Genomic DNA, 20,339 nt, shown 5'->3' on the forward strand with positions numbered 1-20,339 from the left:
GTGTTCGTGTGACATCTATGACAATTTGTTGTGGATGTCATGTGGGCATGCGACTGAAGATACGAACAGAAAAAGGATTTTCGTCATTTTGTACTTTCGTAAATATATCGCGGGATTCGCGGCACTTTCAACACGCGGCTCATCCATATTAACGATTGTTAAGCCCCATACACTTGGTCAGACTTTTTTTAACAACAAACATAAAAACGATCGTTTTCCGTTCGTTCTCAGAAAATTTGTTCGTTTTTAAACTCCATCAGAAAACCATTTTTGGGTTCAAAAGTCTGGCCAACTGATCTCCCTTCAGATGAAAATCCACAGAAAAGTTTATTTGACTTTACTGTACTACTCAGCACAAAAGAGAAGCTGCTTCACTAACTACACTCACTGCCCATTCAAAAAAACGAAAATCACATCTGTGGCAAGGGATTTGCATTCTGTGTTTTGGGTCCTTTTTCTTTTGGTGTTTTCGGTCGTGTGTTCGTGTGACATCTGTGGCAAAAGATTTGCATTCTGTTGAATCCAAAATACAAACAGAAAAAAAGGAATTCTTTTGTTGTGGATGTCGTGTGAACATACGGCTGAGGATACGAGCAGAGAGGGGATTCAAACAGGATACAGAATGCAAATCTTTTGTTGTGGATGTCGTGTGAGCATGCGACTGGGGATGCGGACAGGGGAAGGATTCAAACAAAATGCAGAGTGCGGGTCTTTTGTTGTGGATGTCATATGAGAATACGACTGAGGGTGCGAACAGAGAAGGGATTCAGAGTGCAAATCTTTTGTTGTTGATGTCGTGTGAACATACGGCTGAGGATACGAGCAGAGAGGGGATTCAAACAGGATACAGAATGCAAATCTTTTGTTGTGGATGTTGTGTGAACATACGGCTGAGGATACGAACAGAGAGGGGATTCAAACAAAATACAGAATGCAAATCTTTTGTTGTAGGTGTCATGTGGACATGCGGCTGAGGATACGAGCAGAGAGGGGATTCAAACAGGATACAGAATGCAAATCTTGTTATAGATGTCATTTTCGTTCTTTTGCCGTTTTCGTTTTGTCGTATTTTCGTCAGATCGTTCGTTCGTATTTGCGGTTGTTCGTTATGCGGCTCATTCGTAGTTTGGTGCTTTAATTTTTTCGTATGTACACATTATTCTGCGGGTACGAAATTGAACATTTTCGTACGAAAATAACATTCGTACGAACGGGAATGCACATATCTATTCTGCAGCATATTTGACAAGTACGGAATCACAGTATATATAAAATGATATGCAAAGTGGTCGGAGGGAAGCTTCAGAAATGTTTTTATTACAAATTATGTGAGCAGACTGCAGTTCCTCTAAGTATTCTTGTCACATTTTCTTTATCTGTCATTACTTTTAATAAATGTAAATACTTATACGTTTTTTTGTGTGATCTCTTTTTGCACATATGGAAAACAACCCCAAAGACGTGACGAAACGCGTAAAAATGAATGTCGGGGCGCCTTCATTCCTATAACACCCTCTAATGCAGCAGCCTCTACCCACCTCCATCCCCCTAGACACTCACCCCTGTGCATGCTTGTAGACACTTCCCTTCAATCGTGTGCTGTAGAGAAATGATGACCCACCGGAGGAGGTCAGAGAGATGCAATATTCCCTTATAACGAAAACTGGATAACATTTATTAGTAATGAGCTGCTAAAGGACTTCTGACTCTCCAAACTCCTGAATATCTGGATATAGCGACTAGTCGCGGTGTACATAAAAACTGTGTGGAATAATTTAAACAACGGAGGGGGGTCGGATCAGAGCTGGACCTCACTGATGGAGTTCACGGCACGTATATGGACGCTGGGGAGGCAAAACCAAGACAGCGGCAGTTCCCGGGCCACGTTGTCGTCTTGAAACTTGATATCCAGGTAGAAATCTCCGGTGTAGAGGAAGAGCAAAGAGCCGAAACACACCGAATATTCCGTAGGCTGAACCTGCGAAAAAGAGAGGAAAATAATCACTGGTGAGGAGGAATGAGGACAGAAGGAGCCCAGGGCTACCCTAAAGGTGAACTTCAGTTGTACCGACTCTTCTCCTGGACTGAAAGGACTTCCTCTGATTTCACCGCACACTGTGAGCCCAGTCTTCTTGCTTTTAGCTGGCCCTTGAGGCATTATTTCTGCCACCGACACCAACAATGGGGCACTATTCCTCCCACTAACACCAACGATGCGCCATTAATCCTCCCACTGACACCAATAGTGTGGCACTATTCCTCCCACTGATGTCCAGCATCCTTTAGCCCAGTAGTCTTCAAACTGTGACCCTCTGCTGGGGCACTATTCCTTCCACTGACACCAATGATGGGACACTATTCCTGCCACTGACACCAACAATGGGGCACTATTCCTCCCACTTCTTCAGTTGTACCAGCTCCTCTCCTGGACTGAAATTACTTACTCTGATTTCACTGCACACTGTGAGCTTCTCACCATGTGCATTAGAGGCTGCAGCAAGTCAGATAGAGCCCCGCCTCATTACCTGGCTGGGAGGACATCCAGCATCCTCTAGCCCAGTAGTCTTCAAACTGTGGCCCTCTGCTTGCTTTTAGCTGGCCCTTGAGGCATTATTCCTGCCACTGATACCAACAATGGGGCAATATTCCTTCCACTGACACCAACGAGACACTATTCCTCCCACTGACACCAACAATCGGGCACTATCCCTCCCACTGACACCAACAATCGGGCACTATCCCTCCCACTGACACCAACAATCAGGCACTATCCCTCCCACTGACACCAACAATGCAGCATTATTCCTCCCACTGACATCAACAATGATGGGGCATAATACCTTCCATTAATAACCAAAATAGGGGCACCATTCCTTACGAATGTGAGGGACGGGGGAGCTTTAAATTAATTTTTTCTTATTTATTTTACTTTTTATTTTTGCACTATCCCTTTTTTTTTTTATCACTTTTATTCCTATTACAAGGAATGTAAACATAATTTATGGAGCTATCTGGGGTCAAAAAGACCCCAAATGTCTTCTTTACCTTTATAAACAAAAGATAAAAAAATAAAAATAAACAAAAAATGATTTACTTTCAGCCTGGACCAGGAAGTGACGTCATGACGTCACTCCAGACCTCCAAGGCCATAGAGGCGATCAAAGAGGATCTACTCTTTAGAAGTGATGTCATGACGTCACTCCAGCCCTCCAAGGTCATAGAGGCGATCAAAGAGGATCTACTCTTTAGAAGTGACGTCATGACAGACCTCCAAGGTCATAGAGGCGATCAAAGAGGATCTACTCTTTAGAAGTGACGTCATGACGTCACTCCAGACCTCCAAGGCCATAGAGGCGATCAAAGAGGATCTACTCTTTAATCGCCTATGGGAGCAGCCGGCCTCACAGTTGGATCATTTCTCGGACAAACCAGTGGAAACGGTAAGCTAGAGAAACGCAGATCACAGTGATCACATGATCGCTGATCCTTCTCACCCCTCTAGGCGTTCAGAAGTTTTTAAAGGGACTCCAGGTCCGGCTAGGAGGGGTTAAAATTCCCAGCAATACATAAACCATCACATACAGGAGCCAGCCTGGGTACTACAGGCTTTTGCCCCCACCCGTATTCACTCTTGTGCACACAAGGACGATCGATAAAGTCCTCAGTAATACAATGAAGAAAATCACAGCGGCTTGTCTACTCACTGAGTTAATATAGAAGGTGTTGGAGCCGACAAAGGTGACAATGTTTTTCAGGTCGTAGTTATGGACGCCATTCTGGTAATCTTGGTACGGGATCACCGTCAGTGCAAACGGACCCACAGCACTGGTACTGCGATTGGTTATTCTCACCTCCAGGCGTATGGGGTCTCCGACTTTACAGTCCGCGATGATGTCAAAGTCGCATGGTTTTCCATCTACCAGCAAATCTGAAAACATAATAACGTTCATGGGTGAATCATTTTGATGGATAATGCAGAAAAGAATCAGCTTATTTATATCACCGACAACTTGATGACATCAAACATTTACTGAACATTTAAAAAGAAACAAAAAATTAGGAGAATGGTGGTGGGGCACAATATACAAAAACTGACGATCTCTGCCACAGACCAATATGTCCAGTAGAAATTTTTTCATAAAATATATGACACTTTACAGATACTGTGTTGCATTATCCATCCCCCCCCCCTAATTTTAAAAAATTTCAACTTGAAGTTGGCCCCATTTACCATATGGTGGTCTAGTGGTGGTCCCATGTCTTCAACTATTGGGGACAAGTGACGACCAAATTTAGCAGTCTTGTCATTCAAAAACATATTAAACATTTCCTCTTCTATGAGTCCTGCTATGCTAGAAGGGAGACACTCCTCATATGAAAATTGACATCTCCCCTACGTCCTATGTTGGTTGGTGTTCGACTATCCAAAATGAGCTCCCAATGTACCAATTGACATACAGTACATGAGGAGAGGCTGATCTGCTGAATAACACAAAATATGGTCTGCATGGCTACAATCAACCTGATCACAAAGAACCTATTCCCATCCTATGTTGGCTGGAGCAAGGCTGTCCAAAATGTGCCCCCAGTGTACCAATTGACATAGGAGTAGAGCCGACCATACTAATTAAGACAAAATATGTCCCACATGGCTACAAGCCATCTGATCGCAAGGAAGAAACCTCCAACCCCGACCTTCATCACCCCCCATTCCTATGTTGACATATATGAGTAGAGGCTTCCCTAATAAATAGGACCATATATGGTCCACGTGGCTACAATCAACCCAATACCAAAGAACCTATTCCCATCCTATGTTGGCTGGGGCTAGACTATCCAAAATGTGCTCCCAGTGTACCAATTGACATATATGAGTGAAGACTACCCTACTAAATAAGACAAAATATGGCCCACATCGCTATAAGCCATTTGATCGCAAGGTAGAAACCTCCAAACCCCAACCTTCATCACCCTCATCCTATGTTGACATATATGAGCAGAGGCTGCCCTAATAAATAAGACCAAATATGGTCCACGTGGCTACAATCAACCTGATCCCAAAGAACCTATTCTCGTGCTATGTTGGTTGGAGCTAGGCTATCTAAAATGTGCCCCCAGTGTACCAATGAACAAATATGAGTAGAGACGACTATACTAAATAAGACAAAATATGGTCCACATGGCTACAAGCCATCTGATTGCAAGGAAAAAACCTCCAACCCCGACCTTCATCCTATGTTGACATATATGAGCAGAGGCTGCCCTAATAAATAAGACCAAATATGGTCTACATGGCTACAATCAACCTTATCCCAAAGAACCTATTCCCATCCTATGTTGGCTGGAGCTAGGCTATCCAAAATGTGCCCCCAGTGTACCAATTGACATATATGAGTAGGGACGACCATACTAATTAAGACAAAATATGGTCCACATGGCTACAAGCCATCTGATATCACAAGGAAGAAACCTCCAACACCCTCATCTTATGTTGACATATATGAGCAGAGGCTGTCCTGCTAAATAGGACCAAACATGGTCCACATGGCTACAATCAACCTTATCCCAAAGAACCTATTCCAATGCTATGTTGGCTGGAGCTAGGTTATCCCAAATGTGCTCCCAGTGTACCAATTGACATATATGAGTAGAGACGACCCTACTAAATACGACAAAATATGGCCCACATCGCTACAAGCCATTTGATCGCAAGGTAGAAACCTCCAAACCCCAACCTTCATCGCCCTCATCCTATGTTGACATATATGAGCAGAGGCTGCCCTAATAAATAAGACCAAATATGGTCCATGTGGCTACAATCAACCTGATCCCAAAGAACCTATTCCCATCCTATGTTGGTTGGAGCTAGGCTATCCAAAATGTGCCCCCAGTGTACCAATTGACATATATGAGTAGAGACGACTATACTAAATAAGACAAAATATGGTCCACAGGGCTACAAGCCATCTGATCGCAAGGAAGAAACCTTCATCACCCTCATCCTATGTTGACATATATGAGCAGAGGCTGCCCTGCTAAATAGGACCAAATATGGTCCACATGGCTACAATCAACCTTAACCCTAAAGAACCTATTCCCATCCTATGTTGGCTGGGGCTAGACTATCCAAAATGTGCTCCCAGTGTACAAATTGACATATATGAGTAGAGACGACCCTACTAAATAGACAAAACATGGTCCACATGGCTACAAGCCATCTGATCGCAAGGAAGAAACCTTCAACCCCGACCTTCATCACCCTCACCCTATGTTGACATATATGAGCAGAGGCTGCCCTGCTAAATAGGACCAAATAAGGTCCATGTGGCTACAATCAACCTGATCCCAAAGAACCCCCCCCCCCACCCTGACCTTTAGTAACCCCGTCCTATGTTGATTGGTGCTCTGCTATGCAAAATATGCTCCCAACGTACCAAATGACATGTATAGATAGAGGCTATAAGAATAAGACAAAATATGGTCTGCATGGGTACAACCCACCTGATCCCAAAGAAATCTCCTAACTTTTTCCCTTCCTCTCCCCCACCCCCCTCCAAAAAAAAACAACATCCTATTCATCATCTGCAGGACACCTTGAACTTGCATTTACGGACGATATTCTCTTTTGACCCTTATGACTGTTATTGAAAATTCCTGTTGTAAATCTGTCATCTGCAACAACTACCTGTTAATAATTAACCATTAGTGTATTGCACTCTTGAAGGACTCCCTATGCTGATATCTTCACTACACCATCTACGCTGTATCCAAGATGTGGTGATGTTTTCTTGTAAAAGTTATTTTTGGAAACTTTCAATAAAGTTTTACTGTTAAAAAAAAAAAAGAAAGAAGCAATTATTGGAGATATCCAGTCTCCAATTACAAATAATTATAATCACAAATAGTGTTGAGCGGAATACGCCATATTCGATTTCGCGATATATCACGAATATATAGCCGAATATTCGTGAAATATTCGCTAAAATCGAATATTCGTGATATTTTATATAAAAAAAAAAATTGCGAAATTTCGCTAATGCGAATGCGAAAATGATTGTGAATTTTTGATAACTGTGGTAGGAGAACTCTGATTGGCTCTGATGCAAAAGAAGGGTGGAGAAAGTATTCGCGAATATTCGGAAATCGAATATTCGCAAATACTTTCTCCACCCTTTTTTTGCATCAGAGCCAATCAGAGTTGTCAAAATCTCGCAATCAATTTCGCATTAGCGAAATTTTCATAAAATATCACCAATATTCGATTTCCGAATATTCGCGAATACTTTCTCCGCCCTTCTTTTGCATCAGAGCCAATCACAGTTCTCCTACCACAGTTATCAAAAATTCGCAATCATTTTCGCATTAGCGAAATTTCGCATTTTTTTTTTTTTTTTTATATTCGGCAACATAAAAGGATCGCCTCAGCTTAGCTACTCGGCCCAGGGTCTCTAATCATACCAGCAATGCTTTTAGACGTCGATAGGATGTGATCTGTTTTAAAAATAAAATTGAAAAAATGCGAATATTCGGAATTGCGAATATTGGCCGCGAAATTCGAGATATTCGCGAATACTCGAATATGCCATATTCGAGCCGAAAATTCGCAATACGAATATTCGTGAGCAACACTAATCACAAATAGCAATGTTCTGTCAAACTGATCACATGTGCAGCATCAGGGCAGTTGTAGATTAAAGAGAGGCAAAGATGGCAGCTTCCTTGGCTGAAAATGATAGGGGGGTTAATTACACTTTAAAGCAGAGCTCAAGGCCCCCTTAAAGCGGAGTTCCGCCGTTTATTTTAATTTTTTTAAGTCAGCAGCTACAAATACTGCAGCTGCTGACTTTTAAAATAAGGACACTTACCTGTCCAGCGCCTGCGATGTCGTTACCCAAAGCCGATCTGTCCCTCGGCTCTCGGGTGCTGCTGCCGGCATCTTTGGTAAGGGAATCAAGAAGCTTCACTTCCTGGTTCCCTACTGCGCATGCGCGACTCGGTCTCCGTGATCCCACTGGTCCCTGCTGTCTTCTGGGACCTGTGTGTCTCCCAGAAGACAGTGGGGGGCGGAGAAGGCCCCCGCAAGTGGCGTAGATACCCGCGGGTGGCTCGGGTATCTATGCCTGGAAGTGGGAGCAAATACCTGTATTAGACAGGTATCTGCTCCCCCCTCCCCCTGAAAGATGCCAAATGTGACACCGGGGAGGATTCCGAAAAGTGGAAGTTCAATTTTTGGGTGGAACTCCGCTTTAATTGTATATCTATAGAACAGCAGTTAAAATAAATTAAAAAAAAAAGTTTTAACTGGAGTACCCCTCTCTCCTTTTATTGGTGTCTGGGTTGGGGAGGTTATCTCTTACATCATGCACCTGGGATGGGGGACAGGGAGAAATAAAATCTCCCCAACGGGGTCATAGACTGGAGAGAAAACCTGACAAAGGTCCTAACCAGGGATGAGCGGGGTTTGATCTGAACATGGTCCAATCCCAGTTGGGCAGAACCCATGGGAAGCTCACCTAATCAGACTGGGTTTGGTGTGAACTTGGTCTGAACCCACTTCGGGAAAAACCATGTGGGCACATAATGGCATACCCACTGGCCCAATCAGCTGCTACTAGAGGATTCCCATCTCTTCAGCTGCATGTATCTAAAGGGGCGGAATGGTCATGACATCATCAACCATGCACAAATAGGGTCAGTAGTCAGCGGATCCCACCATCTGCTGCGCCTACTACGCAGACTCACCCCCTTTATCCCGAAAGAGGATATTGCAGTCGTAGTGGGAACAATCATCAATTCCAGACTCGACTACGCAAATGCCCTCTATCTAGGACTCCCCAAATACCAAATCACTCGTCTGCAAGTCGTTCAAAATACGGCCACTCGACTAGTGACTGGAAAAAAACCATGGGAATCACTGAGATCCCTTCATTGGTTGCCAGTAAAAGACAGAATCACTTTCAAGGCACTCTGCCCAATGCATAAGTGTATTCAAGGCAACGCCCCCCAATATCTAAGGGAAAAAATAAAAGCCCATAACCCCAATCGCATTCTGCGATCCACCAATCAAAACCTACTCCAGATACCCAAAGCCAGATACAAGTCCAAAGGAGATCGAAGATTTGCAGTCCAGGGACCTCGCCTGTGGAATGCACTACCAACCACCATCCGACTGGAGTCAGACCACTTGGCCTTCAGGAGAAAGATTAAAACCCATCTCTTCTGAGGTCAAGGGGTTCCTTACCCATGAAATGGATGCAGCGCCCAGAGGCGATTCAATTCGCATGTGTTGCGCTTTACAAGTTTCTCACTCACTCAACCTAATATGGTCACATGGCCATATTAGGTCAATGGCTTTTTCCAAATATGGCCAAGCAACCCTATTAGATCAATTATATAATTTGCATCCCCAACCCTTTGCGTAGTGAGGTGGTGAATGCCCCGACCGCAAACTCATTGGGCCGGCTAAAATGCGACCATAGGATCTGCCAAAACGGGTTTGGACTGAACCCAGCTCATCCCCAGTCCTAAACCGTTCCCTGTCTTTTTAATACAAAAGTTTGAGGCATAAAAAAGTGGTCACCCCCCCAAGATATGACCCGATCCTCTCCTTCATCTGCCACGTCCATAACAAAAATGTATAAAATTGTGCCCAGCCATGTTGCAGAATGATCATTTCCCGCAGTTGGGGCTGTAATCTCTAATTGCAGAGATTACATTAATAATAAGGAAACAGAGGCCTTAACAAAAGGTCATTAGTTTTTCTCACTCAATCGTGATGGATCCATCTGCTGATAACTAAAGACAAATTCCTGTCCTTTCACAAACCCAGACATCCTCTCGAAAATAATTATTACTTACAGAGATCTTAAAACGGCTCTCCAGGGGCAATATGTAAATCATCCGCTCCTAATCAGAGAAGCGTGCCCTCCTGGTTCTATGGACACACGAGTCACATATCAACATTTCTCATGTAGACATCACTTGGCCGACGCGGCCCGTCTTTCTAGTGCAAGGGTGTCAAACGCAATCAAATAGTGGGCCGCATCAGCATTATGATTGCCCTCAAAAGGGCCGGTTGTATCTGTAAGATTAGATGTCCAGCACATCCCCTCCCCTTTACATTAGATGTCAAGAGCTACCCCACCATCAGACTCTCCCTTACATCACAGTGCACCCCCCTTTCCTTATGCTGCTGCTGGGAAGAAGCTGGATGCATTGCTTGAAAGCAGAAAGTAAGGGTCTGGATGAGGACCAGAGGAGGGCTGGGGATCTCCGGCAGCTGCAGAAGAGGTGAGAGGGCCACATGAAATGGCCTGGAGTGACGGATTCGGCCCGCGGGTCTTGTATTTGACACCTCTGTTCTAGTGGTTCTACCATCATCCCAAGATCCACTTTGTGCCCCGGCCCAGCTCACCCTAAATATTGCTAAATATATTATTGGTGCTTCAAAAGAAGTGCCAAGTCTTAGGGCTTGAAATCCACCTTTGTGATGCAGTGCGTTTATTTATTTTCAGAGCGTTCATTTTGAATGGCACCTAAATGCAGTAATGATTAAGCACGGTAATGATTAAGCACAAGATGTATGTGTGAAACGCGTCTACGTGACCTCATGTTGGTGTCTTTGGTGTGATCACTTTGAAAAAAAAAAAAAAAGCAATCGGAATTCCTATAGTGCAGCCATTTATTTTCTTACACCAAAGGCAATGCAGCTCACTACAATGCACCGTCTTGCATTCTGGTATGGTGTCACGGGAAAAATGCTGCATGCCCGTTCCTTAGTCTATTCTTACATGTTGTAGCCCATTCAAAAAGAACTGGTTGCCCTAATGCAACACACCTTAAGGCGTGGTCCAGTTGGCACTGACGCACAGACAGGAATGATGAAGTGTGAATAGGTCCTAGGAAACAGCCTGAATAGAAATACTACAAAGAAGGACCTTAGATGTTTTTGTGGAGGCAGTGGTCTATCTGAAGAGGTCTGATACCGCCCCCCCCCCCCCAACCCCAATGGTGAATGAATGAATGACTTGTATTGCGCAACGCATGCGAACTGAATCGCCTCTGGGCGCTTTCTCCAGCCAGTGTCTGCTTGGATGGTGGGATGAGCTTTGCTAAATGCAGACCTGTAGGGTTACTCAGCATGTGATGTGTCAGACCTGTACAGAAAGGCCACTGCTTCCACACAGACACTGTGAAGCATGGTGGCAGGGGACATGCTTTCGTAAAAAGAGGGGGGTTAGGGACAATAGGATGTCCCAAAAGAGGTCCAAGGTCTCAAAATAGGAGTGGGAACATTCAGCGGTATACCCAAAAATGTTTTATTCAACATTTTGGAGTATACCGCTGACTGTTCCCACTGCTCTTTTGCGTTATAGACCTCTTTTGGGACTTTCTATTGTCCCTAACCCCCCTTATTTTTTCTGTGATGCCCAGGTCCCATTGGTAAACTCCACCCAAGACTGGGTGAGTCGGTACTACCTTCCTAGACCATGAATAGCGTAATTTTGGTCCACGTCCACCAGTCCCCCGTTCCCTATTCTGGCGACAGGCTTTTGTAATCTGGAGCTGCTCCTCTAGTACTTTTTTTTTTTTATTGTTTTTATTGAAATATTTCACATAGTACAAAAGAAAACAAAACAAACAAAACAAAGCACATATAGCTCAATTGCGTACAGTACACACAGGGAAATATCTGGTACAGTAAATTGCTGCAGCGCATACATGTTAACAAGTATACAGGAATGGGGGTGAGGGTGTACCCGATCTCATTCTAGGCGTAGCCCCAGTGAGCCCATAAATCAGCTCAGCCGAGACCACCTACAGGGGTCAGGTCACAAGGCAACTACTCCAATCATGCTATTCAGCCAGCAGTCTCAGACTCTGCCAGCCAGGCACGCCAAACGTTGTCGCATTTCTGCGGGCAGACACGATTGGCATATGTGTCTCTGTACAGGGGAAGGCTGGTGTTCACCAGACGCCTCCACTGCACCAAAGAGGTGGGTGTGGGTTTCTTCCAGTGCATGGCAATATTTTTACGTGCGTAAAAAAAGCAACAGGCTGATCAAAGTGCATTTTGCGGAGGTCGGAACAATGTTCTCAATTATACCCAGGAGACATACCTCCATTACCAATGGCAACTGAACCACAGCAATTTTATTAGTCATTTCCAGCACCGCCTCCCAGTATTGTTTCACCGCAGGGCACCGCCAGAAGATGTGGGAGAAGTCGCCAGGGGAGGCGCCGCACCTCCAACACTCCGGGGAATGTGCAGGGTTCATCTTGTGGAGCCTGTGTGGGGTGAAGTATGCGCTGTGAACAATCTTATATTGCGCCAACCTGTCTCTAATAGAGACCAGTGTGCGAAAAGGGAGATCCCAGACATCATCCCAGTCGTCAGCATCCAATGTAGGAATGTCACCCTGCCATCTGGATCGCAGCCCGTCAAGGGGAGGGAGAGTCACAAAGAGCAGGTACGAGTACAAATGCGAGGTGGGTTTTTTACTGACGTCACACGCCCAGCCACGCCCCCTACAGTTAGAAACACATATGAGGTCACACTTAACCCCTACAGTGCCCCCTAGTGGTTAACTCCTATACGGCAATTGTCATTTTCACAGTAACAGTGCATTTTTATAGCACTTTTCGCTGTGAAAATTACAATGGTCCCAAAATGGTGTCAAAAGTGTCCGCCACAATGTCGCAGTCACGAAAAATATCGCTAATCGCCGCCATTAGTAGTAAAAAAAAATATTAATAAAAATGCCATAAAACTATCCCCTATATTGTAGACGCTATAAATTTTTCGCAAACCAATCGATAAACGCTTATTGCGATTTTCTTTTACCAAAAATATGTAGAAGAATACGTATCGGCCTAAACTGAGGGAAAAAAAAGTGTTTTTATATATTTTTGGGGATATTTATTATAGCAAAAAGTAAAAAATATTGTTTTTTTTTCAAAATTGACGCTCTATTTTTGTTTATAGCGCAAAAAATATAAACCGCAGAGGTGATCAAATACCACCAAAAGAAAGCTCTATTTGTGGGGAAAAAAAGGACATAAATTTTGTTTGGGAGCCACGTCGCACAACCGCGCAATTGTCAGTTAAAGCGATGCAGTGCCGAATCGCAAAAAGGGGCAAGGTCCTTAACCTGCATAATGGTCCGGGGCTTAAGTGGTTCAAATGTAATGTTGATGCTGGCTCAGCGAGAGTGCCAGGCATTTAGCATCTTTCAAAAGAGATTAGCAGCGCGCTCCCGGAAGACTCGATGATGTAAAAAGCATCCGCAGGAAAATGAAACGTTTGTGCCAAAAAAAGAACGCTGCGATATAAATAACCAATATCATGTCAGAGATAAGATGGCGTCTTCATCTTGGCATGTAACGGCGTCGGAATCTGCGTCTCCTCTGATTTTTTTCCCGATGAACGTTTGCTGTAAACACTCGTATGAAGTACAATCGCGTTTAATTAAGTCGAGATAAACTGTCTGATGCCGAAATCAAAGCGGCTTCCAAAGAGGCCAACGCAGGATTCCATTCTCCAATCCAGGTTTTTTTTTTTCTTACTCAAGAATAAGAAGTTTCTCCATCAAAAGCATCTATGAAATGATACAGAGAGCGCCACGCTGAGGAATCTAAGGCTGCTTTCACATTGGGCGGTGGAGCCGCGGTGACGGTATAGCTGCGCTATTTGTACGTGATATACCGTGATTTACCGTGATATTCGGGCGCTAGTGGTGAGGTTTTAACCCCCGCTTGCGGCCGAAAAGGGGTTAATACCACCCGCGGCGGCTCCGCCCGGATCTTCCGCGCGCACCGCCGCGGCCCTCCTACTCGTCACGGCCTAGCCCCCTGGGACCGTCATCTCATCGCTGGCGACGGCGGTCTAATGAAACTTGGACTGCGGTGCACTCCACGTAGCAGCAAAAAACAAAACAAAATTAAAGAAAATTAAAAAAAGGAAAATATACATAAATACATGATATTTTCTTTTTTTTATTATGATTATTGAATATATCGTATATACTCGAGTATAAGCCGAGTTTTCCAGCACATTTTTTTGTACTGAAAATGCCCCCCTCGGCTTATACTCGAGTCACCTTTTTGCGCCTGATCTCCTGGAATTTGAGGACCCAGTACCGGCCGGCCAAACTTGGCACACCTATAGCCCGAATCTTTCTCTACAAGTGTGCAAAGTTTGTTGTCCGGGGGCCCTATGACCAGGGGCACCCCTTCTATAGACTCCCATGTTAAACGGTCATTTCTCTGGTAAATTTGGGGACCCAGTACCGGCCGGCCGTAGGTCCTCTGGACCTGAAACGTGGCACACATGTAGCCCCAGTTCTCCTCTACAAGTGTGCAGTTTCCTGTCTGATGGACCTATGGCCGGGAGCACCGATTTTTCAAAGCCGGGCACCCCTTCTATATACTCCCGTGTTAAACCTAAGTCTAGTCATGGACACAATGAAGCATGGTCACAGTGAAGCATGGGCACAGTGAAGCATGGGCACAGTGAGGCATGGGCACAGCGAGGCATGGACACAGCGAGGCATGGGCACAGTGAGGCATGGACATGAACTTAGTGAGGCATGGACATGAACACAGTGAGGCAAAGTGAGGCATGCAGATGGACACCCTAGGCTTATACTCATATATATATATATATATATATATATATATATATAGATGTATAAAAATGTTGAATACAACGTATTATACACTGTGGCAAAAATAATTATTTGATCCCCTGCAGATTTTGTAAGTTTTCCCACTTACAAAGAATTGAAGGGTCTATGATTTTTGCCCACCTACATTTCTATGTAAGTGGACGAACTTACAAAATCTGCAGGGGATTAAATTATTATTTTCCCCACTGTGTATGTCGATATTATGCATAATCAAAAAAATACAAATTAAAAAGCACTAACCAATACTGATCAAAACTACAAGGGTAGCCAATGCCAGGGGACAAAACCTTTTGGTGCCAGCCAGTGACATAGCGTGGGTTGCCAGCACCCGGGCAAGGCAAGTAATTTGCGCCCCCTCACCTGCAGACTTTTAGGGCTCCCTGAGTCCCTTCAAATACAATAGTACTGACCAACCTGATTCCTTTACTGAGGAGGAGGATGAGGCTGAGGATGAGGCTGAGGATGAGGCTGAGGATGAGGATAAGGCTGAGGATAAGGATGAGGCTGAGAATGAGGACAAGGGTGAGGATGAGGCCTCGTACACACGGCCGAGGAACTCGACGTGCCAAACACGTCGAGTTCCTCGGCCAGTTCAGCCCTGAAGCCGCCGAGGAGCTCGGCGGGCCGAGTTCTCCCATAGAACAACGAGGAAATAGAGAACATGTTCTCTATTTTCTCGACGAGTTCCTCGGCGGCTCCATCGGGCCGAAAGTGTACAGACGACAGAGTTTCTCGGCAGAATCCGGCTCTGACCGAGTTTCTCGCTGAATTCTGCCGAGAAACTCTGTCGTGTGTACGAGGCCTTAGAATGAGGATGAGGCTGAGGATGAGGATGAGGCTGAGGACGAGGCCCCGGCGGTTCACACTTTTCAGTGTTCGTCTCCCCCACGCTTTGGCCATCATGTTCAGTGTCCGTGCACTGTTATTGGGCGTATGGGGGGGTCATGTGTGGAGGCGGGACTTCAGGAGCAACCACAATCGTGGACAGGCCAGCTCCACACCGCACATGACCACCATACGCCCAATCACAGGGTGCCGGACACTAAACATGGTGACTGGAGCGCGGGGGACACAGGAAAATAGAATTAGGAGGAGGAAGCCAGTAGTGACACTACTGGCATGAAATTTCGCCCCCCCCCCTAAATGTCATGCTCAGGGCCACGGCCCCCTCCGCACCCCCCACGCTACGCCACTGGTGCCAGAGGAGACTACGGAAATTCTTTCTCCTGCCTGTAGAAAACTGATGACATCCTCTCAGCTTAAACAGAGTCTCCAGACTTTATTAACCTCCTGAGACCCGCGCTATAGTCGAATGACGGCTACAGCGCGGACCTGAAAATCCAACTGGACGTCAATTGCCATCCGCCCCTTTTGGCGCTCCCGAGCGCGCAGCGGGGAAACTGTGTTGGCCGTGTCCCTTGGACACAGCCAATCACAGATCGTGGCGAACGGCCAATCAGAGTGGCCGTTTGCTATGCGATCTGTGCGGCCAATCAGAGATGATCTCAAATGTAAACATATGAGATCATCTCTCATTGCCGGCTCTCACAGAGACAGCGTCCGGTCTCTGGAGAGGAGACCGATCTGTGTCCCTTGTACATAGAGACATAGATCGGTCATCCCCCCCAGTCACCCCCCTCCACCTACAGTTAGAACACTATTCAGGGAACATATTTAACCCCTTCCTCACCCCCTAGTGTTAACCCCTTCAATGCCAGTCACATTTATACCGTAACTAGTGCATATTTATAGCACTGATCGCAGTATAAATGTGAATGGCGCCAAAAATGTGTCCGATGTGTCCGCCATAATGTCGCGGTCCCAATAAAATAATTATTTTTTCAATTGGGCAATTTATTATAGCAACAAGTAAAAATATTTAGGTAGATTCAGTAAGAGTTAGGCCGGCTTATCAGTAGATAAGCCGACCTAACTCAGAATCTACGCCGACCTATGTTTAAGCGTATGCTCAAACAGAGATACACTTAAACATATCTAAGATACGACGGCTTGCGCCGTCCAATCTTAGATTGCAATATTTCGGATGGCCGCTAGGTGGCGCTTCCATTGCGGTCGGCGTAGAATATGTAAATGAGTAGATATACCGATTCACGAACGTACGCCCGGCCGACGCAGTACTTTTACGCCGTTAGAGATAGGCCGCCTAAAGTTAGAGCTTAGCCCTAGTTGAAATAGTAATGTTAAGTATGGCCGCCGTTCCCGCTTCGAAATTCGAAATTTTTACGTTGTTTGCGTAAGTCATCCGTGAATCGGGATTTACGTTGTTTACGTCCACGTCAAAATCAATAGGCCCGTGCAGCGTACTTAGCCGCAATGCACACTGGGAAATGTAGGCGCCCGGCGCATGCGCAGTAAAGAAAAAACATCAAAAACGTAAGGCCAAGCCTTATTAACATAAAACACGCCCCCGTTACACACATTTGAATTCGGCGTCCTTACGCCCGCCCGCTTTAGGCTACGCCGCCGTAACATAGCAGGCAAGTACATTGTGAATCATGTACTTGCCTCGCTAACTTACGGCGGCGTAGCCTAAATGCCTTAAGCTACGCCGCCGCAAAGTTGCGGCAAGGTATGTGAATCTAGGCAATTGTATTTTTTTTCAAAATTGTCGCTCTTTTTTGTTTATAGCGCAAAAAATAAAAACCGCACAGGCAATCAAATACCACCAAAAGAAAGCTCTACTTGTGGGGAAAAAAGGACGTAAATTTTTTTTTTGGGAGCCACGTCGCACGACCGCGCAATTGTCAGTTAAATCGACGCAGTGCCAGAAGCTGAAATTTCACCTGGGCAGGAGGGGGGTATATGTGCCCAGTAAGCAAGTGGTTAAATCACACTTGGTAATGTCCACTTTAAGAAGGGACGGGACAATCTACATTCATTGAAAGTGAAAACCCCCTAACAATCGATGCTTTGTTTCATAGATGTATATAAAATAACACTTGAAGGTTATAAAAATGTTTTACGTTGAATAGATGAGCGCAGAGATGACGTTCAGAACAGGAAAGCCTCCAGCCCCGGGTATTCTGTGACGCAGCTAAACGCGGCATCGGCCCTTTTTTTCCCGTCTTCCTAGTTTCTCAGCTATTGTTAGACTCTCGCAGCCTTTCAAAGTAATTCACAAATTTCCAGGATTCACACAAATCTACGTAAGAAAAAAGAACTTATATTTCTACCTAAAAACCCACCAACAGTTTTACACAAATCTGTAAATGACGCAAGTACTACGGCTGGCGATGATATTACGACGGATTTGCATTCATTTGAATATTTTACAATATTAGGTCATCGTTACATCTGCTGTGGTGAATAAAGAGGCTTCCAGCGCTTGGAGAAGAAAGTAAATTTAGCTCGGAGTGCGTAGGCTGGTCAGCGGCGTAGGAGCGGGGGGTCGTGTACCGATCAGGCGCGGTCATCTGCTGAACTGATAACTAATATTAATATCACCCCCCCCCCCCCCCCCCCGGGAGATCATAGAAAGAAAACTCTGCTGATAGGACACCTGTATTCACACAGAATATATTATATATGTATGCTTGTGTATATATATTTATAGATAACAATTATATTTATTAGTATATATTCTAATCAGAGACATACAGGTATGTGTGTGTATATATATCCACACACATGCATATATATATATACACACACACACACACACACATATATATATATATATATACACACACACACACACATATATATATATATATATATACACACACACACACACACACACATATATATATATATACACATACACACACACATATATATATATATACACACACACACACACACATATATATATATATATACACACACACACATATATATATATATATACCGTATTTATCGCGGTATAACGCGCTCTGGCGTATACCGCGCACCCCCAAAGTGGCCCCCAATCCTGTGGGAAAAAAAGATTTTTTGTTTTTTTGTACTTACAGTTTTGATGTCTTGCGCGGCGTCCATCGGCGGCCTCGTCGGGTCCGGCGTCCATCTTCGGCGGGTCCGGCGTCCATCTTCGGCGGGTCCGGCGTCCATCTTCGGCGGGTCCGGCGTCCATCTTCGGCGGGTCCGGCGTCCATCTTCGGCGGGTCCGGCGTCCATCTTCGGCGGGTCCGGCGTCCATCTTCGGCGGGTCCGGCGTCCATCTTCGGCGGGTCCGGCGTCCATCTTCGGCGGGTCCGGTGTCCATCTTCGGCGGGTCCGGCGTCGTCCTCCCGCTCGTTTCCCGCCACGACTTTGAATACTGCGCCCGCATATAGCAAGCGCAGTACACTCGTGAATCTTCGGGCAGGCTCGGGCGCCTCTCGCACTGACGTCCTGTACGCTCAGGACGTCAGGACGTCAGTACGAGAGGCGCCGAGACTGGCCGAAGATTCACGAGTGTACTGCGCTTGCTATATGCGAGCGCAGTATTCAAACTCATGGCGGGAAAGCGGGTATCGGCGTATATCGCGCACCCACGATTTTGCCCTGATTTTCAGGGCAAAATAGTGCGCGGTATACGCCGATAAATACGGTATATATATACACACACACATACAGCTGAGTATGATCCCCTTCCTTCAGAGACTGGGCCGCAGGGTAGTATTCCAACAGGATAACGACCCCAAACACACCTCCAAGACGACCACTGCCTTGCTAAAGAAGCTGAGGGTAAAGGTGATGGACTGGCCAAGCATGTCTCCAGACCTAAACCCTCCCACCAAGATATGTACAACACCCTGCCGCCCCCCCCCCCCCCCCCCCCCACCAAGCTACGTACAGTACAGCCATGTAATTAAGATTTAGAAATGTCATTAGCATGTGTTGGGGTGGGAAGGAAAAACAAACTAAAAAGAACGGCTCTTAATGGAAATCGGGACTTTTTTATATAATAAAAGTGGATTAGTCAGTAACTATAGAGGTCTGCATGAATAGATCCCTAACATCTCGCAATATACAGCAACAGTATCATTTATAACTAAATCAGAAACTTTTCCAAAAGCCATTCCAGTGACTTTTCCCAGGCTGAGATTATGGCATGAGTCTGCTGCAGGCAGGAGGAAGCATTTCCTCAGTCCCCCCCCCCCCCCCCCCCAGAGTGATCAGACTGTATATTGCGACTTTGTAGACGATGGGAGGAAGCATTTCCTCAGTCTCCTCTCCCCCCAGTGATCAGACTGTACATTGAGACTTTGTAGATGGTGAGAGGAAGCATTTCCTCAGTCTCCTCTCCCCCAATGATCAGACTGTATATTGCGACTTTGTAGACGGCGGGAGGAAGCATTTCCTCAGTCTCCTCTCCCCCCATTGATCAGACTGTACATTGAGACTTTGTAGATGGTGAGAGGAAGCATTTCCTCAGTCTCCTCTCCCCCAATGATCAGACTGTACTTTGTGACTTTGTAGACGGCAGGAGGAAGCATTTCCTCAGTCTCCTCTCCCCCCAGTGATCAGACTGTATATTGCGACTTTGTAGACGGCGGGAGGAACCATTTCCTCAGTCTCCTCTCCCCCAATAATCAGACTGTACTTTGCGACTTTGTAGAAAAAGGAGGAAGCATTTCCTCAGTCTCTTTTGCCCTAATGATGAGAATATATTTTGCAACTTTGTAGATGGCTGGAGGAAGCATTTCCTCA

The 20,339-nt window shown here is 45.4% G+C and overlaps 1 protein-coding gene across 1 annotated transcript in view; it reads right to left on the reverse strand.

Annotated features, from left to right (window-relative positions):
- Window positions 1-1,296: 1,296 nt before the first annotated feature.
- The window catches only part of TRAPPC9 (trafficking protein particle complex subunit 9), an 806,634-nt gene continuing 787,591 nt past the window's right edge, over window positions 1,297-20,339 (reverse strand). The window contains exons 22-23 of the mRNA XM_040355009.1: window positions 3,705-3,928; window positions 1,297-1,978 (exon numbers count right to left, since the gene is read on the reverse strand). Coding sequence (XP_040210943.1) covers window positions 1,799-1,978; window positions 3,705-3,928 — 404 coding nt within the window. The 3' untranslated portion in view covers window positions 1,297-1,798. The remainder of the gene's footprint in view (window positions 1,979-3,704; window positions 3,929-20,339) is intronic.

The sequence above is a fragment of the Rana temporaria genome, chromosome 5 (genome assembly GCF_905171775.1).
Source record: "Rana temporaria chromosome 5, aRanTem1.1, whole genome shotgun sequence".
Lineage (NCBI taxonomy): Eukaryota > Metazoa > Chordata > Amphibia > Anura > Ranidae > Rana > Rana temporaria.